General features: G+C 36.2%; 2 protein-coding genes across 4 annotated transcripts in view; one reads left to right on the top strand and one right to left on the bottom strand.

The window, feature by feature from the left end:
- LOC113492590 (gamma-aminobutyric acid type B receptor subunit 1) overlaps positions 1–27,439 on the top strand; it is a 132,858-nt gene extending 105,419 nt beyond the window's left edge. For both annotated transcript variants that reach the window (XM_026870098.1, XM_026870099.1), the window contains exons 7-15: positions 1,724–1,839; positions 3,325–3,452; positions 6,863–7,004; positions 7,767–7,917; positions 8,722–8,962; positions 10,002–10,212; positions 12,284–12,540; positions 22,804–22,941; positions 27,121–27,439. In XM_026870098.1, the coding sequence (XP_026725899.1) occupies positions 1,724–1,839; positions 3,325–3,452; positions 6,863–7,004; positions 7,767–7,917; positions 8,722–8,962; positions 10,002–10,212; positions 12,284–12,540; positions 22,804–22,941; positions 27,121–27,318 (1,582 nt within the window). In that variant the 3' untranslated portion in view covers positions 27,319–27,439. The remainder of the gene's footprint in view (positions 1–1,723; positions 1,840–3,324; positions 3,453–6,862; positions 7,005–7,766; positions 7,918–8,721; positions 8,963–10,001; positions 10,213–12,283; positions 12,541–22,803; positions 22,942–27,120) is intronic.
- LOC113492589 lies at positions 14,989–21,866 on the bottom strand. Of its 2 annotated transcripts, none has more exons than XM_026870096.1 (2): positions 19,346–21,866; positions 14,989–15,890 (listed from the first exon to the last, which is right to left on the bottom strand). In XM_026870096.1, the coding sequence occupies exons 1-2, from the start codon at positions 20,811–20,813 to the stop codon at positions 15,880–15,882; spliced, it is 1,479 nt and encodes a 492-aa protein (XP_026725897.1). In that variant the 5' UTR covers positions 20,814–21,866; the 3' UTR covers positions 14,989–15,879. The 2 variants fall into 2 exon arrangements, with proteins under 2 accessions (XP_026725897.1, XP_026725896.1); XM_026870095.1 differs by having other exon boundaries at positions 14,989–20,639; positions 21,207–21,866.
- Positions 27,440–27,761: the final 322 nt, after the last annotated feature.

The raw sequence follows: 27,761 nt of genomic DNA, 5'->3' as shown, positions 1-27,761 counted from the left end.
CTAATAAGTGTAGTACAAATAAGCCTTAAACGGTAAGGCTAAAAGATACCATACAATATACTTACTTTCATAATTACAAAATATTGTTCATAAGAAAGAAATATTATCTCCATTTTCTTTTTAATGAGTTGAGAGCAAAGGATAAGGTTACCCGTATAAATATTTTTATCGGTCTCACTATAAAGGTTAAATTAAAAGCCGACCCCTTTACATAAAAGCGTTACCCTCATTAATTTATCAACCATCATTAAATTGTGGAACGTAAAATAAGAAAGATGGGGACCATTTTGTTACATAAATAGATATACGTAGCATTGATAGCTCAGTGCTAAGTTGAAGGTCGCGGGTCGAGTCCCGGCATGAAGCATGTCTTTTCGACTTTAAGTGCGAATTACGTTATCATGTGTTAAAAACTATGAAAATACTAGAGGACGTTAAGCCTCGTCTGAAACCCAAGGACTGCTTGAACTTTGACACCAGCTTGTATATCGACCATACGAGGAGAAAAAGACATAAAGATAGAAGACTAACGTAACAAGGTTTACCCTAAACATCTACATTATTAATTAAAATCCTGCCTTCGCTCTTATAACTGTACGTCTTTAATTCGTATTGGCAATTTCAATATGGCGTCTATTTCATATTTAGAACGAAATTTTTATTTCTTTTAATTTAAATATAGCTACACGACTTCTAAAGACTGTTTCAAATGAGTCTGACTAGCCAGTAAGAATTTAGTTTTGCTTTTAAAATGGCTTGTGTCATATTTTGACCTGCTATAATGTTGTTTTATCCAACTCATTTCTTACAATATTAAAAGAAAGGGAACATGACGTTCATGTTCAGAACAAAGCTAAGTACTGTCGGAGCCTCCCCGGAGGTTCACAGCAATAAGCTTTTCATCGCAGTTGCTAAGCGAACGTAATACATGTTATAACTACTGTGTTCTTTTATACATATAAAGAATAATCCAATACAATCATCAATGCAATAACTGACGCGATTCAAAGAGCTTTTGAATGTATTTTTCAATTTAACTTCACAGCTTTAAGTACTAAATATAATTGAAATAAAGAGTGGACCGTCTTTTTAATTTTGTACAGGAATATAAATTTATGCCAGGACAGTACGGACTAGGACGAAGGCCTAAGTGAATAAAATTATTTCGACAAAAACGCCATTAACATGATATAACGGAAAAAAGAATTCATGGAGTGAATATTTTTACGCTTTTGTCACTTACGAGTATAACCGAATTGAGTCGATATTATTCAATTTATGGAGGTAAAACAATGTTATTTTCATAAGTAATCGAGTTTTAAAACGCGATATGAACTGTGAAATACAGGCAATTCATGGAATACCGCCTATTTGTAGGTTACTAGAACACCATCGACACGAAATCATGCATTTTTGACATTTAGAAAGTTCGAATCGAGTTTTTTCTATCATTTTGTGTTTCTTGTCACACGGCAGACATATGTAGTTTCATACATTTCTAATGTAAATAATTGTTTAGTTCTTCAAACAACCGACGATCAATTTCTAAAACACACGACGCCCACACTTTCTTTTACATTCGATTTGTTTCGCAGATACCAAGTTAATGATAACGCAGAAAAAAACGCCACACAATCAAACTAAATCCCGTATGTTTGCTTTATATTCGTTTAGATGTAGGCCGTCCGATTTCGTATAACAAAACAATGTTTTATCTAAACAGATCGCGACTGAACGAGGCTTTACGCGAAGCTGGCTACGACATCGACGGGGAAAGATATCCCGAGGGATATCAAGAGGCACCTCTGGCGTACGACGCAGTTTGGGCCGTTGCCTTGGGTACGTACTTCGGTTTTATGTATAAATAACTTATAAGAAAAACTTTTAAGATATCTTAAGACCTGAGTATTGTGATCGCCGTCCATTTGCCGGAGGCTCATAAAAATGTATGATTGTTCTAGTATCTTTATTTTTTACGTTAGCGTTTTTTATGAACCTCCAATTTTCTTTGAAGCTTGTTTTGTCTCTGTACAGAACGACTACTTTAGCATCGATACTCAATGTTGTGTAAATAAATAATGAATCACTTAAAAATTCGGAAGACCCTATTAGGAAAGTTTTACATAGACATAGTGTCCTTATGATTTAGCATGTGAACTACGGATTAAATCCATAATCTAGATTTAACGCTACATACCAATATGGTAGAACTAACTTATGAGCCAAGTGCTGACCTATATCTAATCTATTTGGCTGGGAAGAGAGTCCACGCTCGGATCCACGCACCACCTCTTAAATAAGTCTCTAACAGATGTGTGACCGAGATGGCACTACAGGGCGTAGAGCGCCGTCTCTCTCTCACACCTACAACGGTCTTACTTTAAGCGATGGTAGTAGACTACCGAGAACAATCTAATTAATAATCCACTGAACTATGTCTCAAAGTCTAAATGCTGCACAAACTCCTTTGAAATGCTTTAAACTACTTTAAATGCCTGTCTCGCAGACAGTGCCATAGTTTGTATAGTTGTGTCTTTTGATTTATTTTTCACTTTTTTTTATGATACATTTTATCAAACTAAGCAAATCTAAATATAACTAATAGTCATAAATTTACGATACGTTAGTACATCCAAAATCAATATAGAATGACAGTTCATCAAAAACCAACGGTTCGGCAGTTTTATCCACTTCACATCAATAGAGACACTTTCCATTTGAATTTAAACTTACTGATGAGTTAACAGTAAGTCTCTTAACAAAGCTGAAGCTACAATTCACACAACTGTCACCAAGACTGAGATAATTCAGGATTTATGCGTGTTAAGTTTGCCTTAGCAGTTACATGCAGAAGGTTGGCACTCTTGGCAGATATAGCCGCGGACGTTACGTAATTCATACATTTGTAAAATCACTTAATAATGCAAAGATCCCGACGGCTGTAATTGTATTTGTTAGTTAGTTTAGTTTCAGAGGTGGGAATGTTACGTATTGTTATTTCCAAAATAACTGCTTGAATGTTCTTATTTGTACATTAGCACTCTACCTATTAGTGAGAATTTTTGAATTTCCTTCTTTGTCAGCACTCTTCTTTTTATTTTTATACATGCAAATAAAATGTAGTATGTTTGAGAATGAAATGCAATTTATACTACAGTTAACAGACTCGGAACTATCAACAAAGACATTTGCATGTTAAGAGTCTATAATGTGCTTTGAACAGTTTTATTTTTCGAACAATAAAAACACTGAGTATTCGAAATTCACTAGATATAAAACTACATAAATTTAATCGAGAATACTAATACAATTTTATTATCCCAGCGTTCAACAAAACTATGGAGAAGTTAGAGAAAAGCGGTCTGAGCCTGAAAAACTTCACATACACGAACAAGAAGATTGCCGACGACATTTACGAGGCAATAAACTCCACTTCATTCCTTGGTGTATCGGTGAGTATCACTATCAACTGCACTGTATGTTATGTGTACTTATCGGCCCTATTAACTTGCTATAAATCGAATGGGATATTTTTCTTTTAGAGCCACATTTATCATCGAAAGAAAGTAAGAGAATTTATATTTGAAAGCTCTGTTAAGCAATTTCTTGTTGACTCTTTTCTCTCTCTTGTTTTTTATCCAACCAGAGTCCTTAATCATGAGAGAGAAATCCGGTGCATCATTTAAAAATGAATCAACCTCACGAAAGTTACTAAAATGTATTTGTGTTATATAAGTTTAATAATTGATTCCATTTGATTATTAAAAAAAATGTTTATCTTTGATCACCTAATCGGACATGAGCTGATCAAGTGGTGAATGAACTTTGAGGCATTCGCTTAGGAGTGGAAACAAAAATAAGATACTGAAATATCATACACAATTTCTTTAGATTTTGGGTAAATTATACATGATTATCAAATTCAAAACCGACTATATTTGCAAAAATAATCCTTCATCTAATCAATAAAATATTTACCCACAATTTATGTCAAAAAGTATAAGCATAACTCGATATATCTGGATACGAACAATATTTATTATTTGTAGATTTCGGAAATTGACATACCAATACATCCTGTAAAACAAATACAGTTTTAAAATTTAAAACAAACTCAACAATATTTAAATATTGGCCTGAATAAATACTGGTTTTATTACTGTTATTGTAACCCAGATTGGCATGAAATTGTTCGACGCCCTATAGTTCTGCGTCAGTTAGTGTGGTGTAAGACAATCTGCTTTTGGACAATCTACTTCTCGAATATCTTGATAGCAAATTTCAAGACTATTTAATAGTAAACAATAGTAGCTCCAAATAGCAGGTATACAATGTTTCTCTACAATGGAGCCAAATGTACTAAGATAACGGACTTCAAGTGTTGGAATCTTGGAGTTCTAATTCGGGTTTTTTCTTTTTTGCTGTTATTGGGTAACAACCTTTTCTCTTAATATCAAAAAAGTTAAAATAAAGTAGGTGCCTATATAAGATTTAAACTACCAACTTTTCCTTATTATTTTAGAGATCTTTGGAATGCAGCGGTTTATGTTTCAAGGCAGTAATTTCGCGGCTCATTCAACTTTTACGTGTTAAAAGTAGTAACAAGCTTGGAACTTTTAAAGCTATGCGGAATGTTTCTATCTCAGTCAACACATTGTCTATCGAATATTAAGCTTTTTTTGCCAAGGACAGTAAACAAAATTGTTTGAAACTAAGTGCAAATGTACACCACTAAAGAGACCGTTATGACTTAGGCGATTATACGCAACATGCTTCATATTGTCTGATGACGCACCCTCGTATACTTGTGACATTTCCACAATCGTTAACGTCAATACATATCTATCAAATCAATGACATTTAATTTCGATAAGTCACGTGACTGACCTGTCATCTCCACACACTCGATCATTTTCTTTTGAAACAGTTATGTCACTTGGCCCGAGGGGCAAACATGCTCCCACGTGCGGGTTTGACGTAATATTAATTTACGACCTTTCGTACTGCAAGATCTGCACATGTAGCGTAGTGCGTGGCAGTATGTTCATCACCTAATTCTACTGAAAATAAACCATCGTTCAGTAATTTTTCACCCATTTCAAATTAGTCATGTCATGAAAATAATAATACACAAATGTTATTTTCACCCAATAAATTAAAATCACAGTAATTTGTTACTCACTAAAACAGTTATAATAATGGGATTTTCAAATTTAAACATTATCATATTTCACCTAAGGCCGTGCGAAATTGAATTTAAATAAACATAACATAATCCATACAGAGTTAATATTATTGATATAAACTTTCAAGTATCATTAATTCATACGGTTAATGCTGTTTAATGTTTACATTTATTTTGATGTCACTGACTGACTAAATTTAAATATTGTATGATAATATCATGATGTAGAGTCTGTATTTACGTAACTACAAGCTATGACGCAATGAAATGCTGTTCAAAAAACTTTCAGTAAATGAATAATTATAGTAGTTTATACCACTATGGTGTGTTATACCTTGGAACTAAGATATCTTAGACATTTCTCTAACTGCAGGCGTATGTAGGACAAGATATCCAGTTTGGTAGACACAACTTCGAATAAAAACCGACCGAATGATCAGTTTTGGCTGGATAGTGTTTGATACGAGGACTCGTACGACGAGCCGCCTCCGTCTACTCCGCAATTTAAAAAAAAAAGTTAGACGTATGAAAAGCAATACTCGAAGTGTTTTTGAAGGATTCATTGCTAAATGTGATTATTGAGAATAGAACTGAAGTCTCCATATTACTTGTCGAGTTAGCAAGCTGAAGTGGCAGTGGGTCGTAATGTCTGCAGTTGAAGACAAGTTCTAGAGTAGGGACCGCGTGCATGTCAACTAAATACAGGAGACATTTAAGGCCGGTTCAGGTTTAGCCCGCAATAAGCTGACACTAACCACTTTCTCCCCCGAGAAGGTGGGTGTCCATGGACCTTCTCCCGAAAAAAATACGAATCTCGCACTAGTTTACATTTTGTATCGCTGGGTTTTTACAAAGATTCAAGTAACATGAACAATGACTCATGCTTTTCCTAAGTGGATATTGAACCCACGACACGTTGCACTAGGTAGGTATGCCTTTGTGATACCAATCAGCTATCCGTGCAGTCAAATGTCAATTGATATCAGATTATAATTTATTTTGTTCAGATTGTAAAAAGCATTATAACAGAATACAAAAAACCACTTAAAAACTCTTTCAACTGATACAATAAATTAAGCAAAAAGGTTTTACTTCAAAAGTAATACAATACCCCCGTACCACCTTACAACACACTGATCAAGTTGCCTCTAAGCCGAACACATAAAAGTTAAATGAACCTCGAAGTAATCTGTAATACTAGCCTCATTTATACTTAAGACTACGCCTATTATCTTCAAAGAACCATAATTACATTTAAAAGTACCACTTGAAACAATGTTCACGTACAGTAAATAAATTATATTTACACAACCTATTTATTAGAAGACTTTTTGTAGTATCTTCATAATACAAAGGTTTTACAAACTTCTCAACCTGCTCTTTCATGCTATTTAAGATATCTTAAAGGTAGACATTATTTGTACGCAGAAAAAGGGAATATTTTGTCTTGTTAATAAATTGTTATGCAATTCATTTCAATTATTGATACTTTAATACCATAATGTTTCATAGTGGTTCAATTATTAAGTAAGTTGACAGCTAGTAATGGACCCTGCCGGGTACAGTAAAAGTAGAAAAAAGCTAATTGATTGTATAAAAAAAATACATTTGTTGTCATGTTACAAATTCTTTTCAGCTATTAGCGTACTTGTAACTAAACTAAACCTGTTTACTCAGGGTTTGGTGGCATTCTCGTCACAAGGCGACCGTATAGCGCTGACGCAGATAGAGCAATTGACTGACAACCACTATGTGAAGCTTGGCTACTACGACACGCAGGCGGATAACCTCACGTGGCTGGAGCGGGAGCGGTGGGTCGGTAAGTACCAAACTTTCAAAAGTGAGGAAAAAGAAAATAATCGAGAGATACTACTATTCTATCGTGTAGTATTCAAATATTTTCATCATAACTCATCACTACCTTAAAGGCCGAAAGTTGGTTTCTACACCTAAAAGTAAAGACTAATTTCATTATCATCTTGCGTTCAAAAATTGAGTTTTAAAGTTCGCTCCCACAGGATTTCATTGGTACTAAGTTATATATCAGATTTAATGGCAACTGATGAATTTTTTAGAACAAAATTGTTCAAAGCAATCTCCGTAAATAAATTTGCAGTTTAATTTAGTTTCTGTCAGTTTTATCGCTCTAAACTATACATCCGCATCTGAAAACAAACACTCTATTTCAGTGTCATATAAAACATTTACAACAATTTAACATAAAATACAGGCACATAAAAACGAGGGTCTGGGAACATTTCAGCGGAAAAACTGCGCTCAACATAACAAAGCAGGGAAAGAAATTGTTATTAATTCTTCCATAAGAATATTGCCGAAGGGCATAAGAACTGGGAACGCGTAGTTCACAGTACTCATAATAGTCGAGTTAATGGTATCGTAAAATCAAAGCAGCAAAAATCTTTTAACAGTAATAGGACGGGAGAAAAATGATCTGTAAAAAGAAAACGTGAACGATTTGGCTTCGTTCGGTATATTTCGTTTCCTCTATAAAATAGTTATATTGATTTACGAGCGTCACACGCGTTTTACTGAGGCATGAAATGAATGTGGATTTGGACAGGTGGGAAGGTGCCCCCCGACCGTACGGTGGTAGTAAACGAGTTACGGACGGTCTCGCTGCCGCTTTTTGCGTGCATGACCGCTCTCTGCATCGCTGGAATCCTCGCCGCCATTGCACTAATTGTCTTCAACATCTTGCACAGACACCGGAGGTAAGAACTAAATACCCCTATATATCTTGTTCTGGAGCCTTTGTCAACGTCAGCCCCGCCTTCGACGTAGCTCGGTTCGGGTAGTGTATGATATTGACAAGGGTCTCGTTAAGACAATTGAGTTAATATAATCAATTTTTGGGACATGTCGAGCTAAAAGGATTTTTATTGTTTTCGATAACCTAATATTAATAAACCTGTGTCATCCCACACCTTTTCTGTCACTTATCTTATTTTTGACAACGTTTAGCTTACGTTCAACAAAACAAGGGTACTTGCAATGATAATAAAAAAAATCGTTAAAAGAACTAAAAATCGAAGCCCGTATTTATCGCAAACAAATGTAACTAAAAGAAAATCGGTTTCCTCGGCGGCAGCGGCGTCGCTAGCCGGTCGTTGTTTTACCCGGCGGCGCGGAGTTTTATATGCGAAACGAGCAATTTGCTATGAGATGAATGTAAATGATCAGACGCTGTGAACAGTCAAAGGGGAACTCTTCTAGTGTCGAGGACCGACATTTTGATTTTGTTTTTGTTTGTATATTACGTTACTCTTTTCTAAATCATTCCACGACTCTTTGATGCCAAATAGAAAAAGGTTTCACAAGAGTATAAAATGACACAAGAAAAGGAAACAAGAGTATCATACCGTTTTATCGGCAAAATAAATTCGATGTCTCGCATCCGCGCTTACTTTGTTTTGGTTTTTACATCGCGGAGCTGCAATCGTTAAAGTGGGTATATTGGCTCGTAATGTTTGTTTGATTTAGATTTGCGGCAGTATAATGTTGAGTATGTTTCCTAGAGTGATTCAGTGGTCTCATCCGGCGTGTAACACGGTGATGCTGTGCGGGTGCTGCATCTGCCTGAGCGCGGCGATAGCCCTCGGCGTGGACGGGCGCTGGGTGCTGCCGCAACACTTCTCCGGCCTGTGCGCCGCCCGCGCCTGGCTCCTAGCAACCGGCTTCTCCATGGCCTACGGAGCAATGTTCACTAAAGTATGGCGAGTACATCGGCACACTACAAAACCAAAAGTGGAAACAAAGGTAATCTATCCAATAATTGAAATGTACAGGCAAGTCCCCACATAGGTTACAAAAACAGTCTTCTAAATACTTGTTTTTCTAGACACTGAACCGCACAAAAGGATAATATAAAATGTATAGCATCAAAGACCAAAGAATTGTATTACATATTTTATTCGTGTTTATCTTGTCTTGTGTATGTCACTTGTCACATTAGGTGTACGTATCACATTTCACAATACGCTTAACCCAAATAGAATGCGAATACGAAAATCCCACACCTTATTACATTAAGTAGTATGAATTTGAAACAGACACGGGTGACGATCAGCCGATATTAACACTCGCATAAATTTCGCGTAATGTGTCGTAATCGTTACCAGAATGTCACTGGAGTATTTGACACATATATTCTGAAGACGGATACGTACGGAGTACGCGTGTACCAACAAGAATGTAGGGTAAGTCCCCTCATCCCGGTACCTACACAATACAATGGAAATTAGATCGTCTCTTGTCACTTTACATACGGAATGTTTGCGTTTTTTGTTTCCGCACTTCATTGCGACCTCTGAAGTTTTCCTATAGGACTTATTGAGATCACATCGAACGAGCCCTTGTAGAGGGAATTGGACACGAAAGCTTTTTGAGATATCGGGATTTTTATTTCCTTTAACCTTACACTACGCCCACGCTTCGTGTCATTTAAAAGTATTGTTGACTTGATTTGGTTGGAGCGGGAAGTTTTTCGAAGCGGGGAAGGAAACTGCTGTCATTTGCATACGTTAGACGTAACATGTATTAAAATATATTGCTTGATCGCAAAGTTTTCTGTCTAGAGACGATGTATTGTTACCTACCAACATTCCTTGTTAACATTACCAAAACAATATCTTTTATTCCATTCTCCAATAATCATTACCTACATTTAATTTTACGCCTAGCAACAGCCTAAAATCTCTCATCTTTTATATACCTCCACAAACATCTGTCAAAACATTTCTTCTAAATTTACGCATCCATTGCTGGAAGCGTCCTTCTAAACACACTTTCTTTGCAGAAAAAGCGCATCCACGGCTGGAAGCTATACACGATGGTAGGTGGGTTGCTGGTGGTGGACGTGGCGTTGCTGACGGCGTGGCAGCTGCGGGATCCCCTGCAGCGCCGCGTCGAGATATTCCCTCTAGAGGCTCCAAGGCATCACGATGATGATGTGCATATACGACCAGAGTTAGAGCACTGCGAGAGCCAACATAATACTGTGTGGCTTGGTGAGTTATCTTATGTACTCTTTAAGATTAAAGTTTTCTTCGTCTCCTTTTCGAATCAATGTGCTCTAAATTGTTTTCAAGCAAATAGGGTTCAGCATTAATAAAATCCTGTATAGTGTATTCTAAGAAATAAAATAAAATAGTAATAATAAATATATTTTTAAGGAAAATATTGGGCTTACATACACACCACGTTATTGTTTGCAGTATTTATATTTTCCCGTACTTCCAAAATACCTCCATTGGTAGTTGTAAATGTCTTGTATAGTACAAACCTAAAATAAAAGTATCCATGTCAAAACGAATAATGAAATTAAATAAAACAACAAGAAAGAAAAACACTCGACGTCACTTGGTCCCCACAAAGATAAGGTCATTCGTTTCCCCGCCGCGTGTGTCAGAAAGGTCAACTAAGGGATTAGTTGTGTCAAGATGGGCCGCAAAGCTCTTTTATCTACTAATAACAGGCACAGATCAATAACTTTACAAGATTGTTTCATTTGTAATAACTTGATGTAAGAAAACTTTAAAATGAGGTCGATATTATTAATACTTGGCGTCCTATTTTGGATAACTTAATTTAATTTTATAAAAAAATGTTTACCGTTTAACTCATATAAACTCGTAGAACTATGTGTAGTGTTTATTTTGCCATTCCCCAAATATAATTGTTGCATGATTTGATTTTAATTACTTACTAAGAAGTTAAAGTTTGAAAAGAAATCTATGCTAAGCTTTCATTTGCTTTATTTCTTAAAACACTGTATTTTTTAATTTTTTAAAACACTTCACTTTGTCGTACACCAGTAAATGTTCATCCTATGAGGGTTTTATTGTAAGTTCTGGCGTTGTAGACATACCAAATCTTTAGGGTGTCAATACCCGAAGGCGAATACACCCGCGATCCAAATCAAATTACACATAGACTTATTGACAGAAAAGAATTTGTGTACTACTTCACTTCAGTTAGGTATATTAAATTCGACATTTCAAGACCTAGTCTTAGTAATTGTCTAGATGATAGACATTGTGTCAAATAGAAGGCAGAATTCTAGAGTGACTAGACTGTCAATTGTCTCAAACGAATGACTAAACTTCTAAATATACTTCTGAACATTCCGATTTATAAAAACAAAAACCTACGCAAGTGTATTTTTTAATATTAACTAAAGAATATTTTCTTACATAAACTTTTTTGCGATGACATAACCTATAAACTTATTTTTATATAATCTTAAAATTGTGAATACGACACGTACTTCACAATGTTTGCACTGAGTCAGAGCTTCCCCTTTTGTATTCCTCAACAACGGATACATTCCATTTTACGCACCACCAGCTGCAACATGTAGAATATTGCACACGTACGTTAACAAAAACATTTCTTGCGACAGACGTGTATTTTCGAAAATATCATAAATCATTACGCCTTCTAATCATTAGCGAATATTTCCTGCCCAAAAAGCTTACCTTTTAATTGGAAAACAAAAGACCCGACCTTAATAGAAATAATAATTATAAAAGATGAGCTCTAATACCAAGTGATTTAAAGTACCGTAAACAGTAAATTACATTATATAAATCTCCCAAGTCCAGTGCGACTCATTTGCGATGGTAACTTGAAGTTTTAAAAGTTTTTCTAAAGTCGTTAATAACAGCTGTTTTCTTACTTATGTTGTTAAGTGTTCAGTTCCCACCTCGTTGCGTGAGACCTATATTTCAAATTGTCTAAACTTTTTGGTAATTGCAATTTATCAAGGAAAAATTTTGGTTACTAAACGCTTATTTGGTTACACCTTCTTACCGGCAACTTTGCCCATGAACTGTTTGGCAGTTTAGCATTTATATTTTTCAGTATTCGTACCTAGGTGTTTATATTATAAGCAATCGTTACTCGTATTTTCAACAACACAGTATCTGTATGTTTAACTACCTCATTCTCCCAAAAGTATCCAAATCTATATAAAATCAAAAAAGTATGTATACTGAGTATAAGTGTGATAACTCTAACTAGTGACAACGGTACTAGGGTACCATATCAACACGTCTATAGCTGAAGACATTGTTGCAGGTGTAATGTACGGCTACAAAGGTCTAGTGCTCGTGTTTGGTCTGTTCCTGGCTTACGAGACACGGTCAGTGAAGGTTCGTCAGATCAACGACTCGCGCTACGTCGGCATGAGCATATACAATGTGGTGGTGCTGTGCCTCATCACGGCGCCTGTCACCCTGGTCATCGCCAGCCAGCAGGACGCCGCCTTCGCTTTCGTGTCACTAGCAATTGTTTTCTGCTGCTTCTTGAGTATGGCGCTGATCTTCATCCCTAAGGTAAGTTACAGAGTACGTTTAACGTTTATGATGGCCTGGTACCCAGACCAGGGCTGGTCCCAAATTAGTAGTAACGTAAACGAAATAAGAAAGAAAAATTAACATAGTAGTATGTAATGGTATGTTTATTTATGAATTTTCAGTGTTTTTAGCATAATTGATAAATTTTTTGACGGCTTTGAGACCACCTTGTTAAGACGAAAAATCTGGTATTTAAATAAATACCTGTACACAAGTTAGATGGATCTCGCCCTTGTAGACGAGTTCATTAAACTGGATTATATTCCATTATTAATATACAAGGTTCAGAGCATGCTCGGTTTGTATAAGCATTCAAGGGATTCATGGATCTAAAGAGCTTTATGATATACACAAACGCATATATTCAAATTAACGTTGCACCTGAATTTCACTTAGAAACTACACATAAATCTCTGAGTATTACATTAAAGTAAATCAAACAAGACGTGAATCTAAATATTTAATCAACGTAAATTACCAAGCTACATTCATATTAAATAAAATACTCATATTATTTCAAATATAAAACAGTCTGCTAAAACAAATACGTTCTTGTAAAGAAGCTCGCTTATAAAAAGCAACAAGAATAGAAAATTGGTTCTTTAATATTAAATCTGACCTAAATTAAAGTTCTTGTTACGTAGGTATACCATTCGGAAAACTACACACAATACTAAAGTTTAATCTTACTTCAGTAAGCCTTCGGTACCTATACTATGTCTATAAGCTTTGAAGCAGTTCAGTTGCGGTTGTGCGAGTGAGATGCCACTACGTGCGATATATTGCTTGGTCTCGCTTTAACAGCACCAACCGTTCTGCATTAAGAGTGTTGAAAGCTCATAGTACAAGTTCTGCATATTAAAACGAAAGTTTTTTCCTACCGAGAATAAAGACTTAAATATTGGAAAACTAAATGAGTCTTGAAAACTTTTATGAGGGTCATAATGAGGCTTATTTATGAGACAAACGGACATTTTGTCTCGTCCTTCGAGGGTTTTGAACAACGATTTCGACTGTAAATTTGAAATTGATTCAGTCGTTATAATGTTACCGAAATGATTTACGTCACAAGTTGGTAGCGGCGGAATTAATGCGAGCCTACCTTGGAGACACTTTCACACGATTTAACATGATAATCGGTATTACGGTGCGGCAGTTTAAATAGAAAAATGTCTTTATGAGATATTAACGTCCCTTTAACGACACTATATCCCGTTACCGAACGATAAAGTTCAGCAGTTTAAAAATGTTACATTCTTTACTGTATTTGTGTTTTATATATTTTTTGCCGCTTATAACAATCTTATTACTTACTGTAGAGAAAGAACTATCGATTGTTTGGTGGGAGGAGTTGATAGCTCTATTTATTAGATATTATTAAAAATTGCAAAAGAAGAAAGAGTGAAAAAAAGAGGAAGGCCGTCTTTGCCCAATAGTGGGATCTCACAAAAGATATATGTCCAAAGAAAAAAAGTTGGAACTGATATAACGATTGAATACAATTTTAGTAATTTTAATAATCAGTCATTATCATTTTTTATTTTATTTTATGATCAATCGAAACAATTATCTAATACTTATGATGAATTATAAATAAAAGGGAATTATTGCAAAATTATTTATACACAAGTCAAGGAACGATCAAAGGTAATGAATTATCAAATAGGTATACGTCACATAGTCATCTGTTTAATCACTACACGCGCCACACATCATATCTATCCAGTTACAGTTACAAACATACTGTTTACATTTATTATTTATACCACTAATTACACATTATCTGTTTTTAAACAATCATAATTACATAAAGAGAAAATTAAATGATACTGGTTTCTTAGGTTCAAGCGAATGTTAGACATTGAAAAAAAACTAAGGTTTAATTTTAGATTTTAGTTCCCAACGTTTCGACACCTTTACAGGTATCATGGTCAACGAGAAATGATAAACTTTTACCGTCTACTTGACTGTTACTGGAACATTTATTCAAACAAACAGGACAGTAGCAATTTTTCCTAAAAAAATTGCGGGAATATTAAAAAAAAAACATTTCAGCTGTCATATATTTTTTATGCTAAATGTACCTATATGGCCAGTATCACTCGGTACCTATAATTATAATAGGGATGACGACAATTTTTTTTTACAGTGTCCGTCTTGTAGTTTTTTGTATAACAATGGATACGTATTTTTTAATTTGTCCCGCAAACATAAATTGACCAAATTACAGTGAATGAAACTTACGCGTGACGTCACGATTGTGTATAAATTTTACCATATCGTTACGTCACAAGCCCCCTCTCCTAAACTTTAAAACAGTTTATCTTTGTTAATTCTAGTTTTTCCGAAAAAGGAAAAAATACGTGTCTAATACTTTTCAATTATCTAACTGAGGGACTAATGAGGTTTTTTCTTTTTATACCCAGTCGTCATCCCTATTAGTAGCTAACAATATCCCGTACCTCAAAAAAAGGTTTACACATTCGGAAGCTACAATCCAATACCGAATCTTGCATTTTTGAAAATACTGAGAAAGTTATCCTCCTCTTTTTACGCAGTTGAGTAAAATACATATTATCTGTGCTATAAATACACTTAAAATGACAAAAGGTAACCCTTTGTCGACAATAGCATCAAACTTCAAAACAAGTGAAGTACGCATGAAAAGTTCTCAACTTTTTTCATTTGAATTTGTTCGTGTTTACTGGTCGTGCCAGCACGGAAATATGTGAATACGTTAACAGTCAACTCTTTAGTTTATTTGGTGTGCTTTAAATATTTTATATTGAATTTAAAAGTGAAAGTTTGTATGGTGATGTTTGTCTTTCATGCCGGATCTGCATCAATGTTAGGGGTGCTCTTCAATAATGGTGGACTGTATTTTGGATTAATTTGTATAATTTGTATAGAAAAACAATAAAAAAGAACTGACACACAAACGGAAATGTAATAAAGAAGGGCGGAATGCGCTCGCTCGCTTGCGAGTTGAACAAGGTCTGGTCGGCGGTCGCAATGGCGTCGGCGCGCAGCGTTCCGTCCTCCGCGCCCCGCTCCCCCCGTATTTCTTATGGGTGCGTTCGCGCGTGAACATGCTCCCCGGGTTGAAGGAGTCTTCAAGAGAGTGGCAGCGGGCAGATGTTGTTGAAGGCTCGCCGAAGTGTCCCCTTCTTAGTTTTTAACTCTGCAACTCTTGCAACACCGTCGGACCCCGGGTACGTTTGTACGACGCGACCCAGTAGCCAGCAGAGAGGTGGGAGCGCCTTATCCTTTACCAGGACGAGGCTGCCCACCTTGATGTCTCCCGTTGTCGTCGACCACTTAGTTTTTTGCTGCAGCAGATAAATATACTCAGTGTTAAACCTTTTCCAAAAGTGCTGCTTTATGTATTCCACCCTTTGGAATCGCTCGAGTCGACTGATGTTTTCGCTGTCAGTCATCTGTGGATGCGGAACGGACGTGAGTGATCTTCCAATTAAAAAGTGGGAAGGTGTTAGGGCACAAAAATCAAGTGGATCAGGAGAGCAGGGAGTAAGTGGTCGGGAATTGAGAATTGCCTCTATTTGGGTGAGACAAGTAGCCATTTCTTCATATGTGAAGTGAGTGAGAGTGAGTAATCTCTTTAAATGGTGTTTCGTGGATCGCACGGCGGCTTCAGCTACGCCGTTGAAATGAGGAGAGTAGGCCGGCACAAAGTTGAATTCAATTCCTTCTTGCGCGACGTCATAGGAAAGGTTTGAATTCTGCAAGAAAGCACGAAGTTGGTTATCAGAACCGACAAAGGTTGTTCCGTTATCAGACAAAATGCTGCGAGGCTTGCCACGGCGCGCAATGAATCTTTTTAAGGCGGCCACGTATGCCTCCTTGGTAAGGTCCGTGACAAGCTCCAGGTGAACAGCCTTAATGGCTAGGCAGACAAAGATACATATGTAAGACTTTACAAGTTTGCATCCCCTTCCCTTCCGGTCAGCTATCAGTATTGGCCCGGCATAGTCAACACTTGAATTTAAGAATGGAAATTCAAGATTACTTCGTGAACTTGGAAGTTGACCCATTATTGGCTGTACATTTTGAGCCTTATATCTAAAACACACAACGCATTTTTGAACGGTAAACCTAGACAAATTTCTTCCCCCCAAAGGCCAATAGTTTTGCCTAATGTTTGCCAAGAGCAACTGAGGCCCGGCGTGTAACAGCCTTTTGTGAACAGCTTGAAATAAGATTTTAGTTATATGATGCTTACTGCACAGGAGTATAGGATGTTTCACGTTGTAATCGTAAGGGGAATTATTTAACCTGCCTCCAACTCGAATGATGCCATCAGAGTCTAAAAAAGGTGACAATGATATGAGACGGTTTTTGTGGAGCAGGGATTTTCCTAATTTTAAAGTAGAATATTCATCTGGAAATATTTCAAGTTGTGCGTTAAGCAGAATACATTTCAAAGAAGATTGAATTTCCTGATTCGACAGCCACCCTACTAACTTGCTATTTTTATTTTTTAAATTATAAATGTACCTTTTAATGTAGGCCACAACTCTTTGCAAACGGTTGAAGTCTGAATATTTGTGAATTAATTCTTGAATTAAGGTTTGATGTTGAATGTCACTATTGTTGGACTGAGTTACATAGCAAGTTAGTTCAGGCAAGTCTTGTTTTGCAATGTCGTTGGGAGGCTTTGGCCACAGGCTTTCATCTTGTAATAAAAATGAAGGGCCTGCCCACCATAGACTGGAGTCGCTGATATGGTCAGCCTTCACCCCTCGAGAAACTAGATCCGCGGGATTGTCTCGTGTTGGCACATAGTTCCATAAGGATCCGAGGGTGGTTTCCTGTATTTCATTGACACGATGCCTGACAAAAGGCTTGAGTTGTGTCGATGGTGCGGACAACCAGCTCAAAACAATTGTTGAATCACACCAAAAAACACATCTGCTAACAGATATAGTGAGTGATTCTTTGACCTTTGTACACAATCTTGCACCCACCAATGCTCCACATAGTTCTAACCTGGGCATTGTTGTTGGCTTGACAGGGGCTACCCGATTTTTAGAAGCTAGTAGGCGTACCGTTACTGCATTACTACTATCAATACTGCGTATATAGACGCATGCACCATATGCCTTTTCACTGCTATCTGTAAATATGTGTATCTCATTAATTTTACAGTTCTCACATATGACCCATCTAGGAATATTCAAAGAATTTAAATGCTTTAATGCTTCTACAAATTTTGACCACTGATCTGCTATGTCCTGAGGAACCTTATCATCCCAGTCACATTTATTGACCCACAATTTTTGCATTATAATTTTTGCTTCAACAACACATGGACCTATTAACCCCAATGGGTCAAAAATTTGGCTAATAACAGATAATATGTTTCTTTTTGTTGTTTTGCGAGTGTCAATATTAATAGAAAATGATAAAATATCTAGTTTGCAATTCCATAATAAACCTAAAGTCTTTGATGTGCAATTATTGGACAAATCTAAATCAAGGCAAGTATCATCGTTTACATCTACTATCTTTTTTAGAATAAGAGCACTATTTGACTGAAATTTCCTTAGATTAAAATTAGCTGAATTTAATATGGATTTTATGTTCTGGCAAAGCTCTATAGCGCCCTCTAATGTATCTGTTCCGCATAAAAGATCGTCTACATAAAAATCCCGTTGAATACTACTCTTGACCTGCTGATTGTCTGTGTCCTCTGCGAGACTCACAAGGCACTTGGTTGCAAGATATGGCGCTGACGCCGTTCCATATGTGACTGTGTTTAATGTGTACGATTTGATAGGCTCTGAGGGGCCTTTCCTAAATAGAATTCGTTGTAATGATCGTTGACTGGGATTTAATTCTACCGCTCTATACATTTTTTCGATATCCCCTGAGATTACATATTTATGTTGCCTAAATCTCATTAAGATTGAGAGAAGATCGTTCTGTACAGTGGGACCTACAAATTGGATGTCATTTAGTGATAAACCTGAGCTTGACTTTGCTGATGCATCAAAAACTGTTCGCAACTTAGTAGTTTTACTGGATTCCCGTAAAACCCCATGATGTGGCATGAAATAACTTACATTTTTGTTATTGGCTGGTAAATTTGTATCTTCAGTCATGTGACCTAATGTTTCATATTCATTCATAAAATCAGTATACATACTTTTATAAATTGGATCACGTTGAAAGCGTTTTTCTAAAGATAAAAATCTACGTTTAGCAGCAGCGTATGAGTCGCCTAGAACGCTAGGATCTTCTTTAAGTGGCATGGTAACAATAAACTGACCATTTGAACCCCGGATAGTATTTAATTTAAAACTCTCTTCACAAGCACGTTCCTCTACAGAAAGACAATGCTTGGGTGAAATTGTATCAAGTTCCCAAAACTTATTCAAATCAGGACTAGTAGTACTAGAAAAATTACAAACATGTGTTTGTTTATGCTGGCTAGCAGGTACAGTACCTGAGATTAACCACCCTAGTTTACTCTCACACAACTTTGGTAAATTTTTTCCTAAACTGATGTGATTAGCCTGAATGACATCCCAAAATAGCTCAGCTCCTAAAAGAATATCAATGTCTGATGGGGTATTAAACGATGGATCCGCTAAAAATAACCCTGAAGGAATAGGAATGTTTTCAGTATTTATATAGGACGCTGGTAATCTCCTAGTTATCTCAGGTAGAATGAAACAAGTTATATTAAACTGATAATGTTCATATGTAGATTCAATAGTGAGGTTGCAAGAATGTGTACTGTTACTGGTCAAACTATTAATACCTGTTACCCTGGAGGAAGTACCAACTCGAGACAATCCAAGGCTCCTGCTCAACTTCTCAGTGATGAAGTTGGCTGTACTCCCACTGTCTAGAAGAATTCTAGCATTGCACCTTTTTCCTTTATTGTTCACCACTCTCACCATAGCTGTGGAAAGTAAAACATGTATCTGAGAAGTAGGCTGTATATCTGCTGAGAATGACACATTGCTAGAGGAGACACTAGGCATGGGATCCTGAACTTGAGTCTCAGGTTGATCTAAATGTAACAAGGTATTATGACGGTTTTTACAGTATTTACAACGTGTGAATCTACAACGCTTTTCTATATGGCCACCCCGTAAGCAATTCAAACATACTTTAAACTCTTTTGCTTTCTGTACTCGATCTTCAATTGTTAACTTCTTAAATTCTACACATGAATAAAGATAATGAGTTTGAGAACACAGCGGGCAAATAATTTTGTTTTTGTCTTTTTCAATACCTTTGGTTTCTTGCTTCTGTGAGGTTATTATAAAACTTTTAGATTTAACACTGTTAGGTGGTTGTATGTTATCAAATTTATTATTTTCTTCTAGAGTTTCAAGTAAATCAGCCTTATTATTCATAAATGTGGAAAATTGAAGCAATGTTGGTGAATTGCCTAAAGTGCTGCGGTGTTCTTCCCAGTCCCTGCTGGTAGTAGCATCTAATTTTGATGACATAAGATAGATAATTAGGGTGTCCCTAGTCGGCTCATTCAATAAAGTCAATGCTCGAATGTTCTTATTTGTGACATCAACCAGGCGGCGTAAGGCAGCACTGGTCTCACTGACAATAGGCTCTGCATTAAATAGTGCCTTGACATGATTATTTATTAATAACCGACTGTTGTCATACCGCTCACATAATAATTTCCATGCTATACTATAATTTTCCTGTTTGAAGTCTATATTTTTTATTATTTCACCGGCTTGTCCCTTTAATGAAGCGCGCAGGTAATGAAATTTACTAATATTGTCAATGTTGTTGTTGTTGTGTATTAATGAGAGAAAAGTGTCCCTATATTCTAACCAACACTGATAGCTGCCATCAAAACGGGGAAGGTCAATTTTAGGCAAACGTATAAAATTTCTCGTTCCACCTGTCACCTCGGAGCCTGATACGGAACCTGCAGAAGTCTGCTCCTGCCGTCGTTGCCCCTGCTCAGTAGTGATGACTTTCCGCGCCGTGGCAATCAAGTTATGGTACATTTCTTCAAATTTGAAGCGATCAGCATGAGCGTCGTCTGGATTATCGGATAACAGCTCAATCTCGGTCTGCAATGTATCGAATTCACCATATAGTTTTTCAAATTTGCTAAGTCGACTTTCAAGGTCAAGCACTTGCAAGTCAGACAACTCATCATTACTTTCGAGAACACTGAGATATTTACTGAAATTAGTGAGCTTCGCCTTCATCGAACCACGCCTTCTTATGAGTATATCAGCCATCGTGCAATAGAAAAACGAACAATAAAGTACTTAATAATATCGGAATGTAAATCGGCAATGAAAAATAGGCACCAACGCTCACACACCTAGATTATGCGGTTTAACAGCTAATTGCATGCGTGCTAGCTAGCCGTTATCTGTCCCACATGCGATATTCGTTGAAAAATAAGCACTGAATACAACCAATTTCGTGAAAAACTGTGTACTCAAAATGGCGACCGCCCCACGCTTAGCAAAGCGAAGTAATGCATATAGCACGTGCAAAATGAATAGCTTGTGCCAACACAAATAGAGGGAAAATGGATGAATTAAATTTAAAGGAAAAGTGCAATTAATGCAAGGTGTGAATGAAGGAAAAAATGGAACGAACTCACAACACGTCCGTGTTTTTACCGACTATCTCGAGCAGCGATGCAGCGGCCCCAGAGCGGCGGCACGTTGTGTCCTCTCTTCAGATCTTCACGGGTTGTGTTGTGCCAGGAATGATGCCACGCCGCGATGTATCAGCGCACGTGTCTTCACTGGAGGCTCGTTCAATTTTCAAGATTTCACTCGTCACCGACAATGATAATGCCACGGCGCAATAGATTGGCGCACGTGTTTGCAGTGATGAGTGGAGAGTTGTTCAATCTTCGCTCGACGAAATGATGCCACGACACAATAGACGCGCACGTGGTTATGGCTCCGCCGCTTATTACTTGAAGTTATTGCAACGCTTCTTCTTTACCGGTGGAAGGACCAATGTTAGGGGTGCTCTTCAATAATGGTGGACTGTATTTTGGATTAATTTGTATAATTTGTATAGAAAAACAATAAAAAAAAACTGACACACAAACGGAAATGTAATAAAGAAGGGCGGAATGCGCTCGCTCGCTTGCGAGTTGAACAAGGTCTGGTCGGCGGTCGCAAATCGCAATGGCGTCGGCGCGCAGCGTTCCGTCCTCCGCGCCCCGCTCCCCCCGTATTTCTTATGGGTGCGTTCGCGCGTGAACACGCTGACAAAACCGAACTGATTTAGACGAAAATGAATACACAGGTAGTTTATAACCTATATTAAAATATAGGATAGTTTTTATCCTGATTTTATGTTCCTGTGGGATCATTTTCCAGTTTTAGCCAGCGGGACCGCGGGCAACAACTGGTTATTATAAATTTCCTTCTTAGGGCTTTTATTCACATAGATATAACTAGCCGAATGTATATTTATGTAGAAATAGCATACCAAGTAATTACTCTCCAATCTTGGTTATAAACAATAGAAAAACGACTGTTGTAATGGACAAGAGGTAGTATAAGGGTCAGTATCATTTAAATGTAAAATACAAAAATAAAATATGACGAAAGATGTTTATTTTTTTAATAATAAAATACCTAAAGCATTAAAACTTGTTTACAAGAAATAAAAATCGTCGCCGAGAACATTAACATTCAATTAGCCCCATAACTTTTCTTTTAACAAGTTCCGACTGCTTTCGTCATTTTGTAATGAAAAGCCTGCTTCAGAACTAGAATTTTTTTCCCTACTTCGAGGGTTTTGAAACTTAAGAGTATAATAATGATAAATAAGGATTAGGTGAAGTATAAGTAACTTTGACATGAGTCTTGAATGTTTGTGAAAGCCCCCGCGAGACAAGGATTAAATGATTGAATGTTTTAGTAGTTTAAAAAACGAAATTATCAATTTTTTTACATCAAAAATGAAAAGGTTTCCTTAAAATGAAATCATCATAGAACTGGGGGTCTATTATCATGTCTTAAAGGATGAATAGTTGTAGGTTGTTATTTTGGAAATGAGACTCCTACTACGTGCTTCCACTTTATCTTAATGAAAAAAAGCCATTATCATATTCGAAACAAACATTACTTCAGCCATGTAATAAGTAGAAGAAGTAACGACTTCAAACTTTTTCCCATTCCCAAAACAACTTTTTATCAAGAACAAAGTTATGTACATAATTTTCGTAGCAGTTATAAGTTATTGGTAATACAGGTGATTGAAGTGATCCGTCATCCGACGGAGCGCGCGGAGAGCGGCCGGGGCTCCGGCTCGGGCTCCGCCCCCGCCGACGAGGAGCGCTACCGGGAACTGGTTAAGGAAAATGAAGAGTTACAAAAACTCATCGCACAGGTATTTATAGCTTGTTTAACCTCGGAGATATGTGTTTAATTATCAATAATGTTGAACCTTTACTTTTGTGAAGGATTTTTTTATGACAATATTTTAGTTCAGAAGTGTCATATTTTAATTTCTAAAAAAAAAGACATTCGTGGTGTTCGATTTTATTAACTTTTTAAGTTTATCAGGGAATGTTTCTTACAGTCTCTATTACGTGTCAAAATCATACATGCATCCGATCTTTGTGTAGTTATTTTTAGAAAATATTCAAGTACGTAGCCTCGAATGGAAGTAGCAGCATACAAAAATATTGTCACAATATTCTCTTTAACTTTAAGAATATCTAAGTCTTGTTTAGAAATTGTTAACTAAAAATACACGGCTAGAACATGCTCCCTAACCTAAACATTTTTGTTACTAGGTTGGTTTCTCCAGTTACCTTTAAAACGTAGTTGACTGCGACATTTTTCTCAAATATTCATGTTTTCATACCGTGGTTGGAGTGCAAATGCAAACATTCGTTCTTACATTATGCAGGTATCCCGGTACACATAACTTATGTATGTCTGTATATACATTTATATATAATATCTTTTATGTATTCAAATGTTCTTGAATCGTGGAATACACTTCGGGTTTGTGATATTTATAATGTGCCATTTTTGTTCGTCGGGCCTATAATGAACTTTCACATTTAGGTACAAAATATAAATATCTTCATCAAGTAACGAGTAAGATTATTTCCTTACATTTCCTAAAATGAAAAATGAAGTGGATAAAGTGATTTAAAATATTGTGTGACGTCACTTACCAGTACTCTTTTTACTAGCAAATGATGTTATAGCCTCCACTACCATAATTTTCATCATTTTAAGTGCTTTTAATCTTCCTAATTTTCCTAAAGATAAGATAAAATAAATGATACATTTTCAATATTTTTAGAAATCTGTTTGACTAAACAGTATTGTAAAATTTTTCATACAATCTTCTTAAGCCTTATTAACAGTATTCAGTTTACAAACTATAGAACATTTCAAATATATATGGATATTGTTAAAGGCTTAAACGATTAATCATCATGCAATAATTACACCACTCATGTTAAGTTCGCGTCACTCCAATCGTAATCTTATCTATGTGCACATTTTTCTATTCTGAGTTGTGAGCTACGTTATGTTATATCTTTGTTCCACGTTCAGTCTCCGATAATAACAGGATGTTTTGTTGTGCCTCGCTTGTTGACCGGCTGCGGTATTATCAAAACAACGTCAACGTTTAGCTACTGTATATTATCAAAATGTACGGGCTATTTTGTTGGTCGTATTAAATTTTATGTAAGAGAACATTTTCTTAAAGATTTAGGGCACATACATAGATTGCACGTGTTAGGGATTTGACGGAAATTAATAGGTCCTGATCTTTTATTTTTTTAAATATGAGTTCGATTTTTGATCTTCATTTTTTTCTTCTCTGTCGTCTTTACATTCGCTTTTTATTTTATCTTCATAAAAAGAACCAAAATACTTCGGTGGATACGACACATTGGAGCAAGTAGGTTTTAATAATTAATTAGGTAATAGAGTTATTAAGCTTTTTTGCACGAGATTGTTTCCCACCAGAATGACAGTGTAATCCATAATTCATTCGTCATTCGTTGTACAGGTGTAACAGGTGTTCAGATAAAGGGGAAAAACAAACATTTAAAGAACCTATAAATAGTTTGATTTGCCTGCCAACAAGTATAATTAACATTAGTACCAACAGTCCATCAAAATTTCCATTTGACAAGATAAAACAAAGTCCTAATTTAAAACGACAAGAAACATCTTCAAACAGTTAGCTTGAGGCGCTTAACACGCTCTATCCATAATGGATTACTTTCACAAACTCATTATTCAAAACGTAAGATTTCGGAGTCAAGAAAAAAGGCTTAATCTCGACACTTTCCCGCTAAAAGAGTGTTTAGTCTGCTCTATGTCTGACAGAGAGGTGTTCCTCTTTCATGTTTTATTCATATACAGTGAAGGCGCACCTACGGTCTACCGTTCAATGAAACACTCTTAATATATTCGTATAGATTTTTAACTAAGTCGAAAGTAGCTATTATTAGGGTATTGGATTGAATATCCAGGTTTCCCAAAACATTGAATTCGTATTTTTTATTTATGATAATATGTATGGTAGTGAGGACTAGTTACATCGCTTGCTCATTAAAAGCGTACGGGTAAGTGACGTCACACGAGATGTAATTTCACTCTGTCCACTTAATTTTTTGTTTACGCGAATGGAAAAAATATATGCCCAGTATTTTTTTGGAAATCTCTCTAACATATTAAACAGTTTTCTTTGCCAAGTACCCTATTGTAATTGTAGGTATATAATGTTCACTTTCCAAAATCGGAATTTTCGTAATATATTTAGTACGAAAATGAAACAACACCGTACTCTACATCATGACACGTTAATACTTGTAAAGGGTTCCTCATGTATATTACGTATCTCAATTAAATATTCATCAATCATAACAGATTATCTATTAAAGCCTAATACCATTAGTCGTTTTGCACTACATTATTATAAGCCGAATAAATAATAACGTTGTTCCTGATAATTGAATGGATTATCGAATCAATCTTTGACAGCATGGGATTAGCTCGCATTATAATCGCGGAAATTAAATATTTGTTCAAATAATGAAACTTAATAATTTATGTGACAACTTACTACAATATAGTTTGTGTAAATTAGTAGTTGATAAACAGTGCCCATTACAAAAAATGACAGAAAGAACAAAAAGGATAAAAGAATGTTGAGTTAAAAAGTGTAAGAGAGAAAAACTACAAAGGTAGGTTCTAGATAACTACATTCAAAACCTTTTGGTTTACTTACTTTGATAAGAAATTTTGAAATAGTAAAGTATTAAACACGCATTTTAATGCTGTTCAACTAACAAAGCCTGTACCATGAATCTTTTAAGAAGCCCTATTGCTATTGGCGAAAAGACACGGTGCTACACACGCGTAGCGGCGTCTCATTTTCACAACTGCAAAAGGCAAATTTCACGAGCTCATAGTTCACAGAACAAACGCAAAAATTCAAGAAGATTACAAAGACAAATACAACATTCCAAATCGATTCTGCAGGCCAATGCACTCTGATAAAATACGCAAAAAGGTGTGTTTATAGGTATCCATTAACACGAGTTGTATAATACCAACGATTGAATGACGTAAACAAACAAATTAATCGTAATAATCCCTTCACTGATTAACAAATCAGTTTGTACGATACGATAAAATGATGGTTTATCAGTCATAACAATATACGTGTAAAGCTTATGCCGATAAATTTTGATTTGTCTGCGATAAACAAAAGAAGAATGTAAGCAAAGTTTATTTTGAAAATAAACATCGGAGATTATAATGAAGATTTTGGTATTAAAAAGGTCATAGATAATACAATTGCAATCATAATGTATTAAGTGTATAAAAAATATCAGGTTTCTTAAGATTCGAATATTAAAATTAAGGTTCTCTCGGGTTAATACTATCCCATCAAAAACAATACTTGTCAAAAAAAACATCTCGGGTTAATACTAAAATACGAGTAAAATATCTTTTTTTAAATAAAAATAGTCTTAATTACACACATACATTTAATTTCATCGCTGCAAAATAAACTTTCAATTAAAGTAACTAAAGTTTAATTTGCTCCAATAAACTTCTTTTCAGCAAAATTGTTTGCAGAGCTGCGCAATTACAGCTGTTGCATGTATAAGTTTGCGACTAGCAATCTTTTTTGTCTATCCCTTTGCCAACTATTCTGGAGTGCGCATTTAGTATCTCCAGATCTCGCAAGTACCAACATTTTACATGAATTAACTGCTTTAACTTATAAAGATCTGATAAAAATAAGAAATATTCAAGAACTCTTTGCTTCAGGAGGAGTGAATAATATCTTTAGAATATTACCATTTTACAATTTCAGCATGTTCAGAGAAATTTTCATGTGTCGATTTTAGACGAGAACTGTATAACCAATATCTAGAGATACTCTTTTGTGGCACTTGCGTTTTCAGCCATCTCCGACCTAGGCTAGATCGCCATTAAAACTGTTGAATGTCGTCGCGAGACAAAAGCAGTGCCATCAGCCTCCCGTGTGAACACGTTTACAGTGAATATATATTTGCAGAAGGAGGAGCGGATCCGGGTGCTGAAACAGAAGCTAGCGGAGCGCGAGGCGGCGGCGGCGGGAGTGACGCAAGGTACGGGCGGCGGCGTGTTGGCCGACCTCGCCACCGCCACCTCCGACTATGGAACCTCCACCAACTACACGCGCTCCTCGCGCGCCTCCGTCTCTGACCTTGACTTCTCTGAGAGCTACCTCTAAAACTTACCCTAACAAAAAGATAAAAATCCTCCGCTGCTCTCACACTTTTACCACCCTTCATTTCTTTCAGCTCTCCAAAAACAGACTCAAATACACTGTTAATAAAATACTTGTACCTGTACTTTTCTAGTTGTCTAATTTTTATAAAAGAATAACGATATTCTTATATTACTATAGATTATACCTGATACACAATTAAGATAAAATAACGCACATCCTACCTCCCATTTCCGAAATTCCACAAACCCTCTGTTATCTATACTAGTATTTGTTCGTCTTTTAAATGGCCTATAAAGTTGGGCCTATTAGACTTCAATGGAATGATAAAATTCTGTTGGAAGTAATTACTCGAGTCGTTCGATTCAATCCATTCGATTTCTCTGGCTAGGGCACATTGCGCATCGGTAAGAATACGTTCGAATGACGACCGCTCTCAACCCTCA

Source organism: Trichoplusia ni, chromosome 4 (assembly GCF_003590095.1).
Source record: "Trichoplusia ni isolate ovarian cell line Hi5 chromosome 4, tn1, whole genome shotgun sequence".
In the NCBI taxonomy this organism is placed as follows: Eukaryota; Metazoa; Arthropoda; class Insecta; order Lepidoptera; family Noctuidae; genus Trichoplusia; species Trichoplusia ni.
Note: the sequence above shows the minus strand (reverse complement) of the source record. Positions and strands in the feature narration are given on the sequence as shown.

Excerpts from the sequence above, each read along its gene's own strand:
- LOC113492589 (XM_026870095.1), bottom strand. The coding sequence starts at position 20,573 with ATGTACCATAACTTGATTGCCACGGCGCGGAAAGTCATCACTACTGAG.